This window comes from Phyllostomus hastatus, unplaced genomic scaffold, assembly GCF_019186645.2.
Source record: "Phyllostomus hastatus isolate PE091 unplaced genomic scaffold, TTU_PhHast_1.1 phas_contig_64, whole genome shotgun sequence".
Lineage (NCBI taxonomy): Eukaryota > Metazoa > Chordata > Mammalia > Chiroptera > Phyllostomidae > Phyllostomus > Phyllostomus hastatus.
Window position 1 is genome coordinate 1,199,500 of NW_025333928.1, and position 19,958 is coordinate 1,219,457.

General features: G+C 39.9%; 1 protein-coding gene across 4 annotated transcripts in view; it reads right to left on the reverse strand.

Moving 5' to 3' along the window:
* The window catches only part of VPS35L (VPS35 endosomal protein sorting factor like), a 157,991-nt gene that overhangs the window by 15,687 nt on the left and 122,346 nt on the right, over window positions 1-19,958 (reverse strand). For all 4 annotated transcript variants that reach the window (XM_045848853.1, XM_045848851.1, XM_045848854.1 and 1 more), the window contains one exon: window positions 4,013-4,152. In XM_045848853.1, the coding sequence (XP_045704809.1) occupies window positions 4,013-4,152 (140 nt within the window). The remainder of the gene's footprint in view (window positions 1-4,012; window positions 4,153-19,958) is intronic.

Here is a 19,958-nt window from a genome sequence, read left to right on the forward strand (position 1 = left end):
CAATACCCTAGAATTGATGAACTTCCCAGAAGAACCTAGATGAGTGGCAGTGGAAATAGCAATGAGCACAGATATCCTGGATTTGAATTGTCCCATCCACTTACTGGCTGGTGACTCTGGGGGAAGCAGAGTCTTCCAAGGTCTGCCAGGGTCTGCCAGGGTCTGTTCCCCCAGAGTCAACAAGAAACAACAATAAAATGTTTTTAATCCTCACCTGAGGATATGTTTTATTGATTTTAGAAAGAGAGGAAGGGAGAGAGGGACAGAGAGGGAGAAACAACATTAAACAGTTGCCTTCCCACACAGCCTGATCAGGGATTGAACCCGCAAGTTTTTTGTGTTCACACTCCAACCAACTGAGCTACACAGGCAAGGCAACAATAACTTTCTTTTACAATTAAAAATAAAAGCTGTGACTTGAAAGGTAATAATTGGAACCAGGTAAAAGGGAGACATAGGAGTTATTTTTAGGCTAAACCTACTCACAGCAGATGTGGCTCACATGTGGTCCAACTGTGGCTTCTGAGCTCACTCAGCACTCAGCCCTGGCTATTCAGGCTGAACATCTCCAGCACCTGCACAGCCTACCAGCAGTTATGAATGCTGCATCCTACAGGAGGGATCTGCTAAGGGTCAACAACCCTTAGCAAATAAAGCACACTGCAGACATTCCTATAGGACAGGCTCTGGAGTAGCACAAACCTAGGTTCAAATCCTAGCTCTGCTGCTTACCAGCTATATGATCTTGGGCAAGCTGCATGGCCTCTCCAGCTCTAGGTATCCTTAAGTGGAAAAGGTTCAATGACTCTCACCTTGTAGGGCTTAGGGGAGGACTCCTAGAACTAAATATTAACAAAGGATTTTTTGTGAAGCACTGTAGAAAATCTACATATAACTTTTGACTTCCCCAAAACAGCCCCTTACTATCCACCAGGTTCTGGTTTCAGAAACCCAAGGACAGAAAAATCTATGGATGCTCAAGCCCCTTACATAACAATGCATAAGGTTGGCCTTCTGCATTTGTGGATTTCCAAAAAGGGATCAAAAGTAGTTTTCAATCCACAATTGGCTGAATCTGTGGATGAAAAACCTGGGCACACAGAGGGCCGATGGCATATCTACTAAAAAATATCCATGTATAAGTGTACCCTGGAATTTCAAAACCTGTGTTGTTCAAGGATCAACAGTAGTAAGAAGTCAAGAACTACAGCTATTCTTCTCACCATCTTTCATAAACCCCAGCAAAAGCATAAGTGCTGATACCAAGAAACCAGAAAACCTGTTGAAACCAGGGGACATTCCCATGAATACCTAGGGACCAGGCAGGCAATAGAAATGGGTTTAGTGAGCCTGGAGATGCCCAGGAGAACTGGAGAAAGTGTACAAGCCCCTCACCCCTAAAACGAGGCAGCTGTTTCCCAGCTGTGGCCAATTGGCCAGGTCAGGGAATGTGGGCCCCACATGGCAGAACCTGATTTTTCAAGAGGAACAAAAAATCTGGGCTTTTTTATGATCTACCAATTTTTAATTATGGGTAATTCATCTGAAATGTTTTTTCCATGATTATGTAGCCAGCAAGCCTGTCTATAGGTTGGATTCCACCCACTGGACAAAAGATTGTGACCTAGACAGAGGTGATGCACAATGTGCTTTTCATATCTATCACTGCAGTTCTGCCAGGTGAGTATTTGGATGACATTTTAGAAAGGTGAAAATGGAAACTCTAAGGAGTTACAAAACCTTCCCATGGCCATAAGAACTTGGAGTCTTTGGGTCAGGACCAAACAGAAGTTTCTGAGTCCAAGCACAAGGGTTTTCATCAGGACTCTAAGGATTTTTAATACAAAAAAAGCCTCATATGCAGAAGGAAATGCTTCCCCCCAAAAATCAGTCAATAAACATTGATCAACTTTCTTCTAAGAAACCCTGATTTCTTTTGTCCTCTCACTTGTAAAATAACTAAACTACCCAAAAGAGAGAGAAACTGATTATAAAGTACTAAGAAGGAGATTTGAAAACACAAAGAGTCAAGCCCATCCTTTGTCTGGAAACCTTTCTTTTTTTAAGAGATATTTTCTCCTTTCTTTTTTCTTTTTTTTAAAGATTTTATTCTCCCCCTGGCTGGCGTAGCTCAGTGGATTGAGTGTGGGCTGTGAACCAAAGTGTTGCAGGTTCAATTCCCAGTCAGGGTACATGCCTGGGTTGCAGGCCATGACCCCCAGCAACCACACATTGATGTCTGTCTCTCTCTCTCTCTCTCTCCCTCCCTCCCTTCTCTAAAAATAAATAAATAAATAATCTTTAAAAAAAGATTTTATTTATTTATTTTTAGGGAGGGGAAAGGGAGGGAGAAAGAGGGAAAGAAATATCAAAGTGCAGTTGTCTTTCAAGTGCCCCCTAATGGGGGACTGACCTGCAACCCAGGCATGTGCCCTGATTAGGAATCAAACTAGTGACCCTTTGGTTCACAGGCTGGTGCTCAATCCACCAAGTCACACCAGCCAGGGCTTTTGTCTGGAAATCTTGAGATCTAAGTTGGGAGAGTTGTGGGAGCTGAGTCACTTTCGTCTCCTCAGCTTCACTAAGATATATTTCACACACCCAATAATTTGCCCATTTAAAATGCACAACTCAATGGTTGCTAGTACATTCATGGAGCTGTACAATCATCACCACAACCAATTTTAGAACATTTTCATCATCCCAAAAGGAACTCTGTTCCCATGGGAGATGTTATTTTCAGGGTCCAAGTCTAAAGGGGTGTTTCTCAAAGGTGACTCTAGGACCACCTACACTTGAACTTATTGATGAGGGGGCTTTCAAAAATGATGCTTCAGAGTAACACTCTCTGGGAGAGGGCTCCAAGAATCTGCATTTTAACAAATATCCCTTATACCAACACACATCTGGCTCTATCAAGAGCCAACTTGTTTGTGCCTGGACTCTGTTACAGCCTAGTGAGGCTGATGGGCTCCTCAGAATACGCTGAAGAAAATAAAATACATAAGACAACAAAGGAAACCAATTATACTAAAATACAGTTATTAAAATATTTTTTCAGTTATTTGTTATATTATAATCTATGACTCCTTGGTGAATACATTTAAGTAACAAACCTAATGATGGGACTAGTAACTGCTGTGTTTTTTAGGGAAGGAAGCACATGAACAATCTTCTGAAATACCTTTCATTCCTGGATTGTGATATGAACATATTGGTGATTTTTATTGGTGACAAAGTCCCAGCTACTGTGATAAATACTTCTTTACTGCCTGTAATTAATTCATAATGGAGCAAAGGCTACACTTCACTGAGGTTTGTAAAAATAAAGTTTTTTTTTTTAATCTAAATTTATGTGCCATCCTGTTAATTACCCAGGCAATAGCTGGACTCTCAGTTAGGAGCCCCTGCTAGAGTGAGGGGCCTTTGTGCTTATCCTGGGGGTGGCCCTGATTCCTTCCAGCCCAACCCTGACTGCTCATCTCTTATCTTCCAAATGAAACCCCAGAATTCTTCCAAAATGTCCCCTTTCATCCCCACTCTCATGGTTTGGTTTCTAGCACTTTCCATCAAAAGAATATCATCATCGCCCTTTTTAGTGCTTACTCTGTGCCAAGTCACTGTTCTAACCATGCATGTATATTCATTCATTTAATATTCAACAACACTTAGATACAGATATTATTACTATTTTATAGATTAAAAAACTGCAGTGCAGTAATACTACATAATTACCAGAGACTGCAGAGTGGGGAGGAGGAAGACCTGGGAGTCCATCCTAGTCATCTTACCCCCCTCCCCTCCAAAATCACTAAATGACACTGTCTTGACCATATAGAGAGTCTCAATTAACACATTCAGGACAGAATGAATGAAAAATACCCTGAGAAATTCAAATATTTGACTACAAACCCAACACACAAACAGAACATCCCTGCAGTTTTGGGGCTAAGGACACCTATAAAGCAGGTCAAAGAAAGATATCACCTTCAGCTCTTCTGAGGAGACGTACCGGAACTATTAATAAAGTAGAAAAGAAATTGCAGAGGAACTCCAGAAGGAATGATTCTGAGAGTCGCATCTTTCCATCGATACTAATCATCTTTGGGACTTCTGGAATGAGGCTTATAGCGGTTTTGAAAAAGGCATCAGCTGCAAAACAGAAGAAAAGTCCATAAATAAAAACTCTAGAAAAATGCAGAGTCTTCTTTCTTCTTCACATGGCCTGGAGGCCAGTCTTTAGAGTTACATGGAAGTCAGACCACACTGAGGGTCCAGCAGAGTAGGTAGGTCCTAGGAAAGAATTTCTGCAAACCATAACTAGCTTGGTGGAAGATTCTAGGGTGACAAGGCACTGCTGCAGTCTCCTATCCCTTCTTTTCTCCTTCCTTCTTTAAGCAATTTAGTCAAAGAACCTCAGTCAAATTGACTTTAGATCATTAAGTGAGAAAACAAGTGGCAAATTTTTATAGAAAGCCTAGAAATCATAGTCACCTGGGCTGAGTGCTCAACATGAACTGGTTCACTGAACCCTCCCACTGATCATAAGGGAAAAGTGTGGTCACCGGGCCAGCCCACTTCATAGGTAGGAAATCAGATGCAGAAAGGAAAGTGATTGGTTCCACAACAGTGTATGTGTGTGTATGCAGGAGGTTCCAGCACTGGTGGCAGAGCCAGGCTCAAACTCTGGTCTGTTTACATCTACTCTAGTGCACACCATATTCATTAAAGAAGTAAAAATCGAAATGTGAAGAAATGCACGTGTGCGCACATGCACATATACATCTTTAGAGACTTCTGATTAGGTAATACTAGTTCCAGAAGATCATCCAAGAAATGAAGATATTTTTAAAAATACAAAGTTGTCTGTAAAACAAAAAGACTTGAAAGGGTCCAAGAAAGAGAGCGGAAAGAAGGGGAGATGAAAAGAAAAAAAGAAAGGAATGAGAGAGTAACAGGAGGTTAGAGACAGGGAGAAAGAGATGAGGGAAGACTAAAAGATAGGAAGTGGAGGTTAAGATGCACATGGAGAGTTCTTTCTAGAATTGCCAAAGTATTAACCATGAGAAAAAGTCTCAAGGTCAAAATGGATAAAACATTGACCTGACAAATGAAATTTTAAACTGCCTGACAAGATCAAATGTTTGTATGCTCCAAATATGCTTCCAGTCAGAAACAACTTCCAGCAACATCAAGAGAACACAGTACTGGCAGACAGTTTATTAAATGAAGCTGGAGCCCATCCAGCCCAGCAAAGGGGAAAGGGCAACAACAATGCCTGCCCTCCGTGATAAAGGCCTACACTTAATGAGAAGAGCAAGTGTCTGCAGCTGGAGAGCAGGTTTATCATCTCTTCTTTCTTCAAAGGAAACAAAACACATTATGGAAAGACAGTACTCTCAGAGCTTTCCACATGAAGTTACCTCAGCTCTGGAAGCTTCCTTCTCAGCCTGTCTCTGGAACCCCATAGTAACAGCTTTACCACATATACCTAAACAAATTTATTAAGCACTAACTGTGAAGAGGCTCTCTCCTGGACATTGTGGGCACAGAAGAGAAAGTGGGGACAAGATAAGACAATGTAAGTGTGATAATGAGAACACAGTACTCATGCTAACCTACTCCTATTTGCTGGGCACCTGTGTGTTCTTTGGTCTAGGGGGACATGAAGTAGCTGATCCTAATCTTGTTGGGAAGAAAGAAATTAAACATAGGGGCTCTGGGAAAAGATACTTGACATAGGCTCTGGTAGATACACCTCCCAGAAAGAGTCAGAAGTTATAGGGTCTTCTGTCTTGGCCTAGAGTACTAAATGGCACCATTCAGGGGACCCATACACAACCCTAGGGGAAGGCACAGTTATTTCCATCTCCACTGAGGAAATGAGCTCAAAAGGTGAGGGCCCAGTTAAAGTCACCCAGGGAAGATAAAAGATTGTGGTGAGTAGAATTTAATGTCCATCACTAGCACCAAGCAACATAATCAGAGCTATGTTTTTAAAAAGAAACACAAGCCTGGAAATCATACATCTGAAAAGGGGTTTATATCCAGATTATATCAAGAATTTCAATAACAAAACAAGTAACCTGATTTTTAAAAATGGGCAAAGGACCTGAATAGACTTTCTTCAAAGAAAATAACATACGGTCAAGAAGCATATGAGAAGATGCTCAACATCATTAATCACTAGAGAAATGCAAAGCAAAACCACAAGAAGACATCATCTTATACCCATTAGGACAGCCACTATGAAAAAAAAAAAACAGTAAATAAAAAGTGTTGACAAAAATGGAGAGAAATTGGAACACTTGTGCACTGATGGTGGTAATCTAAAAAGGTGCAAATGCCATGGAAAATAGTTTGGTGGTTCCTCAAAAATTAAACATATAATTACCACATGACCCACCAATTCCATTTCTTGGTATATATATACCCAAATGTATTGAAAGCAGGTTCTCAAACAGATACTTGGACATGAAGGTTCATAGCAGCATAATTTGCAATAGCCAAAAGGTGGAATCAACTGAAATGTACATCAACAGAAAAATGGATAAACAAAATGTGGTATATCCATACAATGGAATATTTCAGTGCTAAAAATGAATGAAATTAATACATGCTACATACAACATGGATGAACCTTGAAAACATTATGCTAAGTGACATAGGTCAGACAAAAGGACAAATACTGTATGATTCCACTTTTATGAGGTACTTAGATCAGTCAAACTCACAGACAGAAAGCAGAATAAGAGAAGGGAACAGAGAGTTAGTGTTTAATGGATAAAGTTTCTGTTTGGGATGATGAAAAGGTTCTGGAAATGGACAGTGGTGATGGTTGCACAGTATTGTAAATGTACTTAGAGCCACTGAATTACACTTAAAAATGGTTACAATGGCAAATTTTATTTTATGTATACTTAACCACAATACAAACAATAAAATAAATCAGCAGAGCTGAAATTACCCAACATTACCCTCTTAGCACATAGGCAGGCCTGGACTCCACCAGGTCTCGCCGTCTTCCTTCTGCCAGAAAAGCCTGCTGTCTCATGGATCTATAGGCATTGCTTTCTGGTGAAAACATTAAGTTTCTAATAAAACAAGGTAAAGAACTTTTCTCAGTAGAAACTAAAATTCTGCTCGGAACAACTTAAAAGACCATTTATTTACTCTGTTTTGTGTTTGCTACTAAATGGCTAAAAGAGTACCTATTATTATGCCACACTGAAGAGGGAGCAGCTTTGTGTGAGGCACTTTGCTCCTCAACTGTCCCACTCAGGTCCCACTGCAAAGGAGAGAGTGAAAATAAACAGTTATCTGGGGGTTGAGACAGGCAATGTTCCAAAGCTTATTTTTATTTCTATCATCAGAAGACTTGCCCCATGTCTAAAATCTTGTCTGGGAGACCTCTCAATTTCATTTCAGTAATTAGAACTCAAATTCTACTATAAATGGAAACACTTTCTCCTCCAGTTTAGAGTTCAGAATAATCATGTCAGTATCATATAACACTTTCTTTTGTGGCCATTAAAAGCCACAGAAGTAATTCAAGATAAAATGGGTTAGATGTTTTGTTTTGTTTTTTTTTTCTTTTTGATAAAAGACCTATAGATTCCAGACAAGAAAGCTAAAGAAGTTCATGACCACCGAATCAGTATTGCAAGAAATGCTAAAGGGTCTTATTTAAGAAGGAAAAAATGAGAAAAAAATATGAATAATTAAATGGCAATAACTACATACCTATCAATACTTACTTTAAATATAAATGTATTAAACGTTCCACCTAAAAGACATAAGGGGGAGCCGAAGGAATACCAAAACAAGATCCTTACATATACTGTCTACAAGAGACTTACTTTAGATTGAAAGACACATACAGCCTGAAAGTAAAGGGATGGAAAAAGATATTTCAGGCAAATGGAAAGAGAAAGAGCAGGGGTTGCAATACTTAAAACAGACAAAACATACTTTAAAATAAAGGCTATAATAAGAGATAAAGAAGAATATTTCATTTACAATAGTCAAGATATGGAAGCAACCTAAATGTACATCGATTGACAAGTGGATAAAAATACTGTAGTACACATATACAATGGAATATTACTTGGTTGTAAAAAAAAAAATGAAATCTTACCAGCTCCAACAACATGGAAGGGTAATGGTAAGTGAAATAAGTAAGACAGAGAAAGACAAATATCATATAATTTCACTTACATGTGGAATCTAAAAACAAAATAAACAAAACAGAATAAACTCATGGGTACAAAGATCACACTGCATGCTGCCATAGGGGACAGGGGATTAGGAGTCTGGGTGAGAAAAGTAAAGGGATTTAGAGGTACAAACGGGCAGCTACAAAACAGTCATGGGGATGTAAAGTACAGCATAGAAAAGTAAAGTCAGTATTGATGCCAGATGGGTACTAGACTTTTGGGGGGAGTCACTTCGTAAGTTATATAACGTCTAATCACTATGCTGTACACCTAAAACTAACATAATACTGAATGTCAATTATAACTTAAAAATTAAATAAAAATAATTAATTAGAAAATTTAAAAAAACCTGTCCTGGCTGGCGTAGCTCAGTGGATTGAGCGTGGGCTGCGAACCAAAGCACCGCAGGTTCGATTCCCAGTCAGGGCACATACCTGGGTTGCAGGCCATGGCCCCCAGCAACCACACATGGATGTTTCTCTCTCTCGCTCTTTCTCCCTCCCTTCCCTCTCTAAAAATAAATAAATAAAATCTTTAAAAAAATAAAGCTCTAAAAAATTAAAATGAAAATGAAAAAACCTAAATGAACAGGAGAAATCAGGTTCCAAAGCATGAAGATTTTTACCCTTGTTCCACTGGGGAAAGAAAAGCACTCACATACACAGCTTCCCTAAGCTATTCCTTCCTCCATCTGAATCTTCTGAGGTTTCACAGGACAACCAGGTTTCTGTTCCATACTCTATTTTTTAAAATTTAAATGAAAACCAAAACAAAACAAACAAACAAAAAAAAAAACACTCAGGTTTGGCTGGCACACTACAGTGTGCCACACTAGAGTTTGTTTTGTCTGAGATCCTTCTTCTTGTGAAGGTAACCACTCTGCAGAGCAGTATTCTGGTGCAGTGTTCCCTATAGTAATCATGGTGCCCTGCTGTACTGCTGGGTACTGGGTGAGAACAAACACAGCCACCATAGCAAGAGGTTCCATGCTCCCCCAGAGATAGTGTTTTCCAAAATTGCTTTATCGTAAGAATCACCAGGATCTTTACTAAAAATAAAAGTTCCCAGGCCCCCAAACATTGCTGTCAGAAGTATAACATGGCAGTCACTTTGCACAACAGTCTAGCACTTCCCCCAATTCCACATGATCTATACATTCTACAATATGAATGAACTTGTAGTCATTATGCTAAATGAAAGAAGTCAGGCATAAAGACCTATACTGTAAGATTCCACTTATAAGAATTATCCAGAATAGGCAGATCCATAGAAACAAAGGGAGACTAGAGATTAATTGAGACAGGCAATGTTCTATAGCATATTTTTATCTCTATCGTCAGAAGACTTGCCTATTAGAAGGTACAGGGTTTAATAGGTACAGGGTTTCCTTTTGGGGTGGTAAAAATGTTCTGGAGTTAGTGTTGATGCCCACACAACTCTGAATATAATAAAAGCCACTGGCTACAATCTTCAAAAGATACTAATTGTATCTTAATCAAGCTATTTTATAATTTTTATACACACATGCACACACTGTGGTCTGTCCAAAAAGTATCCAGCCATGTAATGAAAAAATAGAGACATTTATTAAAGAGAATACAACTGCACATAGGAAAATGATGCTTCAGTCCCCTTGGAAGTAGGTATCTTGGGACCTCACACAATTCTTCCAATTGCTATCAGCTGCCCCATTGTATTTTCCTGAATCTCATTGATGATCTGAAATCTCTTGCATTTCAAAGGTAATCTTGCAATTCAAAGGAAAGGTCAGAAGTCAAAGGTCACCAAATCTGGCTGTAACAGGGCTGAGTAACCTGGGTGATTTGATGTTTCACCAAAAGACTCTGCATGAGATGTGATGCATGAGTGGGCATGCTGTCATGATAAAGCTGCCAATCACCTACTGCCCATAGCTACAGCCTTCTGAATCATCTGAATAGTTTCCAGGGAGGTATGTATATTCAAGCTTAATGCCAAATTTGATGCATATTTGTTGTTCTACTTGCTCAGTCATTTTGAGTGCAACAACCACACAGTACACTGCTCACTCAACGGTGTCTACCACCCCCTCTGATTAGAACAGTAAAGTCATCATTGTTCATGCATGTGCATTCCAGTCTACTCTCCTTGGCTGCCAGGTTATACCTACATAGTGGAAACTGTTCTCATTAACAATGGCTAGACTTTTTCCTGACAGATATTTTGTGTGTTTGTGTGTGTGTGTGTGTGTGTGTTTGTGTATCTAGATATATATTCCCAGGTCCCACCTTAAATGTTTTGAATCAGACCATCCAAGAGAGAGACTTAAATATAACTTAAAAAATAAAGTAACATGTCTTCTCACTCCTGCCCCCACCATCCGGTTCCCCTTCCCAGAGACAAAGAATACTACCTGTAGCCTAGGTGTGCTCCTAAGACTACAGAAGCAAACACATTTTCCCTTTCCCTTTCCTTCTTTCTTTTTATAGAGTTAACTAATAGACACAATTTTACCACTTCCCTCTCCCCTACCTAACATACCTTAGTGATTATTCCATCTCTGTACATCAAGTACATTTTTCTTTTTTATGGCTGGAAAGCAGAATCTGATCCATTTGCTTTTCCTTCCAAATATTTATGGTAAAAGATGTGAAATTTAACATCTTAACCATTTAGTCTATTTCTTTTTTAAAACAACCTTCTCTAGTGAATTTTATAATTCACAGTTTTAAAAATAATTGTTCTAAATCCTTTAGATAAATGCTAAATGTGACCTGCCAATAGTGAATGGTGTACTCTGAAAGATTTAACCTGGAAACATTCAGCCAGAAGCAAACAGAAGCAGTCAGCAAAAGGGCAGGCTGCCTCATCATTTCGCCTACACAGTGAGAAGGAGCCAGTGATGCTGGTTAGATAGTTATCACAGAACTTTTGATCATTTCCCACCTTAGATTTCAGGCTCTCCTGTTTCCCAGCCTGCAGAGTTTCAAAGGGTCTGCAGAATACCAAAGGAACATGATATTCCAAAAACCTCTACAAGGACATGATGAAATCAAATACACCCCAAACACAAAGCTACTAAAATTACTGAAGGGTCACCAAAATGTATGTCACTAGAAAACCCTGTAGGAAGGTGGGATGTGCCTAAAAGCTGTAAAAAAAGGACTCAACTGAAGCTACTGGGTAAACTGTACCTGAATGACCCATGCTGCCTGGTTACCAGAAATAACTGAGACAATGGTTCCCTTTGGATGAAGGCATCTTTACATTAACTCTAAGCTTAGTTGGAGAAAAACTGAAAACAATCCAACAATAAGGAACTAAAAAAACTGTTGCAATGACATAGTGGAAATGATGTAACTAATAAAGAGAACAAGGTACAGTCATGTACCCATAATGATATTCAGTCAATCATGAACCATATATGTGATGGTGGTCCTATAAGATTATAAGGGAGCTGAAAAATTACTATCTCCTAGTGACATTCTGGCCATTGTAACATGGTAGTACAACACATTACAACTATACATAACATGCTGCACAGACTTGCAGCCCAGGAGTACCAGGCTGTACTACATAGTCTAATGTAAGTGCACTCAGTCTATGATGTTTGTACAATGACAAAACCACCTAACAATGCCTTTCTCAGGATGTATCCACATTGTTAAGTGACACATGACTATAAATCTATGTTTTATTGTATAAAGATGTCTGATAAATAACATATGAATATTTGTACAGCTCTATCCACCATGATCCTATCTTTGAAAGAAAAATAGTACATATACTTATGTAGACACATGAAGCATGAGGCAAGACAATGCCAAACTATTGGTATGATACAGGAATGAGTAGTGGCTGAAGGTGAGGGGAGCCAGGATCTTCCATTCAATGCTAGGTTACTGTTTTAGAATTTTAATTTAAATTTTCAAAAAAAATAATTTTTCTTTAGCATACAAAAAGCAAGATAAGTTTGTTGTAAAATATTTAATCACAGAAATGCAGAAAGTGAGACAGGAGGGTAGATAGGTAGATGGTCTGAGGGAATTTGAGAAGACTCCCCTTTCTTCTTTACCAGATCAGGGCAACTGGGGATGGATATGGGTAAGGTTTACTCACTGCTGTGGATTCACACATTCCTGCTGTTCTAAAGATTGTGTAAGGTAAGGCACTAAGCTGAGGGTAGCATATACCTTCTAGGGTCTGTGGTGTTGCTCTGCACCCCAAAGCCAATGATGCCAAGAAGATTCCTCTCTGATCAGCCTCTCCCTGAAATGAGCCATACTTAGGGTTCAAGGTCTCTAGGCACCTCTACTTGCAGGGATTCTTCTCAAAAGAATTCTTCTTAAAAGCTTTCACCCTGTGCTCACAGGCCTTTTCCAACTCCTGGACATGATGGACATGAATGGGAAGGGAAGGGGGAGGAAGTTCCAGATGTACTGATCAGTGAAAAAAGCAAACTGAAAAACATTGTAGAAGACACAGGCTTCCACAACGCACCCCCCTGAGGTGCCCCACTGCTGACTGCTTTGTATATGGGGGCTCTGCACACAACAATCTGAACAAAAGGGATCCATACTCTAAGAGACTAAAAAAACAATAAGCTGGCCAACTGATGGAAAGCTTCAAAAATGCCCTGAATTAAGATGGTTTCTCATTGTCTGCAAGAGCAAAAAAATGGAAAGAGTACAAATAGTTTTCAGTAGGAATTTGGGGGGAAACGTAGATGTGGGGTGTTGGGGAAATAATTTACAACACTTGCTAACAAGGCAAAAGAAAGAAAAAGAAAAATGACCAGCTGACACAAAGAATGAGGTGGATCTGCAGGGATGGCCGTGAATGAATGGGAGGGGAGGGAGAAGGAAGTCCCAGATTTACTGCTCAGTGAAAAAAGCAAACTGAAAAACACTGTAGAAGACACAATCTCATTTCAGCGGGGGTGGGAGGGAAAAAACTGTGTGTATATACAAAGATAAAGATGGGGAGGGAAGGGGGGCAGAAGAGAGAGGCACAGAGCATTATGACAATGAATGGATATTTTTAATAGAAAGAAGAAAAAATCACGAAAAATATGTAACCGTGAACAGTGGAGGTTTTTGGATGGGAGGAGACAGTGCAGATTACTTTTATTTGGGGTTTTTTTTGAAGTTCTGTATTATTATATTATTAGAATTTTTCAAATGATTGCACTATTTTTATAACAAAAATCATTAAAATTGTAAAATAACTGTTTTTCAATAGGATACAGGACTCTCTATACATAATAAATTCAGAGTTAACTGCAACCTATGAAAATAATTTCATCTTCTCATATCCTTGGCATTGTTGATACAGAATATGACTGAGTACATGAATCACAAAAGAGAGTCAAGAAGCAATAACTCAGACTGCCTTCACAAACAGTGTTTTGTTTCCGCATCAGGTCAAGGCTAATGGAAATCTTTACTACTTGTCAGTCATAAACTCCCAGGGCTAAACAAGACCCCCGAAGTAATTCACTCTACTCCTAGACAGACCTTCAGCTGTCAAATGCCCCTCCTGGCAACTCAAATGGATAGCTCCCAAGCCAGAAACTCTATGAAGGGAAGTACCATAATTTCTTTTTTTTTAATTTTATTTATTTACTTTTAGAATGGGAAGGGAGGGAGATAGATAGAGAGAGAGAGAAACATCAATGTGCGGTTGCTAGGGGTTATAGCCTGCAACCCAGGCATGTACCCTGGCTGGGAATCGAACCTGTGACACTTTGGTTCACAGCCCGCAGTCAATCCACTGAGCTACGCCAGCCAGGGCTAGAAATACCATAATTTCTTAAAACCATATAACACCAAAGGTTGAAGACTCTCCTCATCCCTAAAAGAGAAAGGGAAGGGGTTCTGGCTTCAAGAATTATTTACTTCTCTCAAAGTCTATCAACTCCATTGCTAACCACCTTTACCAGCCTTCAACATTTTCCATCTCTGGGTAAGTTTATGTTTGGAATGACCACAGCAATATAATGGAAACTACAGTCATACCTCGGTACTCAATGACTTCAGAACTTGTAAACCTTGTACTCGTCACACTTTGATGAGGAAAAAATGTTTTAGCACTCCGTGCTTGCTCGGGACTCCTGCACTTGCTAGTAGTTGTATGAGTTACACCACTGCCCGCAAAAGAAAATGCTGCATCATTTCATACTCCTCGGTTTCAGCCCTTGTCACAAGTTCCAGAACAAATTAGCAATGAGTACCAAGGTACTGTATAAAACACAAAATCTAGACATAGCCTACTGTACCAGACTACCAGGGGTATCCAACCTTTGGGCATCTCTGGACCACAATGGAAGAAGAAGAGTTGCCCTGGGTCACACATTAAATACACAAACACTAATGAAAACTGATGAGCAACAAAAAGATTTTAAGTAAATTTACAATTTTGGGGGGCTGAGTTCATATCCATCCTGGACTGCATGTGGCCTATGGGCCACAAGTTGGACACCCTGTATCCACCGCCCCCCAAAAAAAACCCTATGTTAAAATAGTAATCCTCCAGGTGGTATTAGGAGGTGGGGCCTTTGGGGGTGATTAGGTCATGAGGGTGGAGCCCTCATGATTAGCAGTACTGTCTTTATAAAAGGGACCTAGAAAGACTTCTGGCCAAGATGGAGGCGTAGGAAGACACACTGTGCCTCCTTGCACAACCCAAAGAAGGACAACAACAAATTTAAAAACAAAAAAGAACCAGAACTGACAGAAAATGGAACTGTATGGAAGTCCGGCAACCAGGGAGTTAAAGAAGAAACATTCATCCAGACTGGTAGGAGGGGCAGAGACAGGCAGCCAGGTAGAGAGGACTCGTGGCAAGACAGCAGCTGGAGGACCAGGGTGGGCAAGCCAGTGGCTGGTGCACCAGGTGAGGCGGTGGTTGCAGACTAGGCCGTCCCACATTGGCGTGCAGATAAACCAGGAGGAACAATTAGGGAGCAAGATAGACCGCAAAACCCAGGGTTCCAATATGGGGAAATAAAGCCTCAAAGCTTCTGACTGAAAACACCTGTGGGTGTTGAGGCAGCAGCAGGAGAAACTCCCAGCCTCACAAGAGAGTTCGCTGGAGAGACACACAGATTCTTAGAACATATACAAACCCACCCACCACGAATCTGCACCAGAAAGGCCCAATTTGATTTTGGGTAGCTGGGGAAGTGACTGAAAACCTGCAGAGAGCAGAGCAAGCAGCACTGTTCCCTCTAGGAGCCCTCCTGACATGGGTTGCCCTGCCTAAGGCTCCGCTCTTTACTACGTAACAGGGGCTCCAAGACAAAAACAAAAATGGCCCAAATGAAAGTAAAGTTCAAAGCTCCAGAAAAAATACAACTAATTGACAAAGAGATAGCCAACATATCAGATGCACACTTCAAAACACTGGTTACCAGGATGATCCAGGAACTCACTGGGTACCTCAACAGTAAAAAAAAGACTGAGACAACAATGAATCTACAGGGAACCAACAGGGACAGGAAGGAAACCAAGATTCAAATAATTTGGAGAAGGAAAGAAGAAACATTCAAGCAGAACAGAATGAAGAAACAAGAATTCAAAAAAAATGAGGAGAGGCTTAGGAACCTCTAGGACATCTTTAAATGTTCCAACATCCAAATCATAGGGGTGTCGGAAGGAGAAGAAGAAGACCAAGAAGTTGAAAACTTATTTGAAAACATAATGAGGGAAAACTTCCCCAATCTGGCAAAGGAAATAGACTTCCAGGAAGTCCAGGAAGCTCTGAGTGTCCCAAAGAAGTTGGACCCAAGCAGCAGTACACCTTATCTGGGAAGCACATCATAATTACATTAACCAAGATTAAAGATAAGGAGAGAATCTTAAAAGCAGCAAGAGAAAAGGAGACAGTTACCTACAAAGGAGTGCCTGTAAGACTATCAGCTGAAAGACTATCAGCTAATTTCTCGAAAGAAACCTTGCAAGCAAGAAGGGGCTGGAAAGAAGTGTTTGAAGTCATGAAAGGCAAGGACCTACATCCCAGATTGCTCTATCCAGCAAAGCTCTCATTTAGAATGGAAGGGCAGACAAAGTGCTTCCCAGATAAGGTCAAGTTAAAGGAGTTCATCATCATGCAACCCTTATTATATGAAATGTTAAAGGAACTTATCTAAGAAAAAGAAGATCAAAAATATGAACAGTGAAATGACAACAAACCCACAGCCATTAACATCTGAACATAAAAAAAAGAAACAAAAAACAAACTGAGCAAACTAGAACAGGAAGAGAATCACAGAAATGGAGATCACATGGAGGACTGTCAGCAGGGAGGGAGGAGGAGGAAAGAGGGGAAAAGGTACAGAGAGTAAGTAGCATAAATGGTAGGCAGAATATAGACAGAAGGAGGTTAAGAATAGTATAGGAAATGTAGAAGCCAAAGAACTTATACATTTGACCCATGAAGATGAACTAAAGGCCCCAGGGGAATGAGGGTGGGAGGGGGTGTGCAGAGCGGAGGTGAATATTTAAAAAAAATATTTTTTTTAAAAAGGGACCTAGAGACCTTCTCCCATGTGAGGACACAGCTGTCTATGAACCGGGAAATCCTCAGCAGACACCAAATCTGCCAACAGCTTGATCTTGGATTTCCAACCTCCAGAACTGTGAGCAACAAATGTCTGTTGATTAAGCCACCCAGTCTGTGGTGTTTTTGTTATAGCAGCCTGAATTGATTGAAGCAGTCTTCAATGAAGATATGCTATCACCAAGTGATAAGGGTTCCTTTGGGTAAAGCCTCACTGTCCCAAATGGTAAAGTTATTATCCACAGGCAAGTTATCCATAGTGATCCAATACTATTTATTACTAAACTATGTTTTTGTAATAGAACTTTTTACTGTAGCAGTTAAGCTTGAGCATTTTAGAGTCACTATTTTGATAATATATAGAGAAAGCTTGCCTTAAAGAAATATGAATGCGTAGGGACAATTTAATACCTTATTCATTAATGTCTGTTATCAATGACAGCTTAATCTAACCTTGATTTTGTCACCTGGTTTTGCAGAACACCCTTTAAATTCCTGAGTATCAACACTTAATGTGAAAAGTCCACAGAGCATATAAACAAGCTCTCTGCTTCAGTGGTGTGCCCTCAGGAGACACCTGGATGCCCTGTCTCTTTTATCTCTGAACCGTCCAGGGCTCTCACTAAGCCAAGTGTGCTTAGCCCATGTGTTACCTGCCTCATTTCTCGGAGATACCACAGAAATTGCACTCCAGCAGTGGGATACTGTGGTCCTCTTTCTGTGGATATTAGGCATGGATTTCCCTAAGCAGAAAAGATTAAGTATCCTAATCTTTATTCTGATTCTCTTGTTTCCTAAATAAATCAATCTAATGTTCACGCTATAGTAATTGGTCTCTAGCAACTACATGTACACAGCCAGTATTAGAAATAAAACTCTGCTGTGGTTTAGAGGAACTAACCTAACTAACCTAACTATGAGAGAAGATGAGTTGTGGGCAGAGCACCTAAAGTCAGATCAAGCTACTTACTTCACTAGCTAATGCTCCTTGCAAATAATGTCCCACTTCTGAGGCTTAGTTTCCTCCTCCATTAGATAAACATAAAACACCTACCAAATAATAGGTACTGAATAGAACTAAACTGCTTTGCCAGGAATTGCGTTCTTTCATCAGTGAAGCTCCAAACTATCTTCCTAACTTGTTTCCTCCTCATTCCTTCCAGATGCACTGTTTTTCCAGCCTCCAGGCCTTTGTGCTTACTATTGCCTCAGCCTTGAATGTCCTCTGCCTCACTTTAGCATTACAGATCTTCTTATACCTTCCAGGCTCTTCAGTGCCACCTCTTCTATAAGCTTTCTTGCTGTTGTTCTCCAGACCAAGGGCCATGTCTTTCTCTAGAATTTCCAGGTACATTTTATGAACATGACATTCATCACGTGCTTCCTTGTATAACTATAAACAGATTTGCTTCCCCTCCAGGTATGGAGTCCTTTTAAATGCCTTCCCGTTCTAGCACAATGCTTGGCACAATGGTTTACATGTAAAAATTGGCCAAGAAATGCTGGCAGGAGGAAGAATATCATAGGTGTTTGCTATTATAAAGACTTGAGTAAACTTAAATGAGAGACTCACCTCTGTCCCTTTTCTGTGGATCCCATCAATGACTGCCATCCACTCTAGGCCCTTACACTATGTAAGGTGGATGTATCATGCATGCTGGGATGTGAAGATGGGAGACAAGCTTCATGCTGTCTGCCCACCTGTGAAATGTTGCAGCAAAAATATCCTGCTTTGTTCACAATCACCAGAGAGGCCTCAAAGTTTGAGAAAATAGTCACATCAAACATATCCTTCAGAGGATAATCTTGTCAACGGAACTAATAAATATGACCTTAAGTGTAAACCCCAAAGTCTTGATAAGTGGATAAAGACCACTTTTCTCCTTCAAAAGCCATTCCTCACTCTCTAGGAGGAGAAATAAAATTATTTTTCTCTCTGATTCTACTGGCCTGGCTACCTCCATTACCAGTGACTGCAGCAGCAGTGAGCTTTATAATAACAGGTTTAGCCCTTCCTCTCTATTTCCCTGTGTTCCTCACAGATCAAACCAGCACAACTTTATTCAACGTGTCTATGAGCCTTGGCACAAATTTGAACCAAATTGGTTTTCTTTTACTTATAAATCTGAAAACAAAAATTTTAAAACCAATTAAAAGGGAACTGATGTGACTATCTCCTGAACAGCAAAGCTGTTTAGTTTTGTAGTCTACACCATAAAAACTGTAGTACCACTTTACATTTATTAATGCAATTAATAATTAACAACAATTACCATCCCATTCATTCATTCAGCATTTACTGAGTACCCACGTGGTAGACAATGTGCTGGGAGCCAGGATTACAACAGCAAACACGTTTACTTGTTAGACAACAATGGTGGTAAGTACAATGAAGAAATGTGCAAAGTGTGGATGAAAAGGGGGCAACACACTAAACTGACAAGCTCATGGAATGCCTATGTGGCAGCCTTACAAACCTCAGAGACAGAAATAACCTCACATAGGATGGTCAAAAAATTTCCTAATTAAAATTAAGTAATGGCATATAGTCAAGTCTAGGCCAGTACCTTTCTTGACAAGGTCAATCTTTACCTTAACTAAGCCTGTCTACTGCCTTTTTGCATCTAAGACAACATTCCTTTGGAATGCCAGAGTAATTCCCCCTTTTCCAGATCCCTTGGGGCACTCTCACCAGAGCAGAAACCGTAGAACCCTTCATTGTTATCTTGTTCTCCCACATACCATCTCTTTGTGCTGTAAATATTGATTACTAACTATCCTATACCCACCAATGTAGAAGTATATGTCTCTTCATTTTACTCTTTATCTAATCCTAGAGATTTCCCCACTTTGCTTCCTCCCACCTCCCTAAATTACCACCAATGAATTTCATGTAAACTTCTCACATCTTCTCCTTTGATTCTGATGTATAAAATAAGGTGCAAAATTGCCATTGTCTGGCATTTTCTCAATTTATTGAGATTTTGCTTCCTGGCAACTGTCATCAGGCTGGCTCAATAAACTCATAAAAATTCTCTATGGGTTTGGATGTTTCTTATTTCAACAAAGGTACAAGGTTACTCAAGTTACAGGAAAAACTGACCTAACTCTTTGTTTGGAAAGTGGGGGAAGCCAAGGATGGTTTTCCTTAGGATATGGCTTGTGAGCTAAGCTCTGAAAGATGGAGATGCAGAAAATAAACAA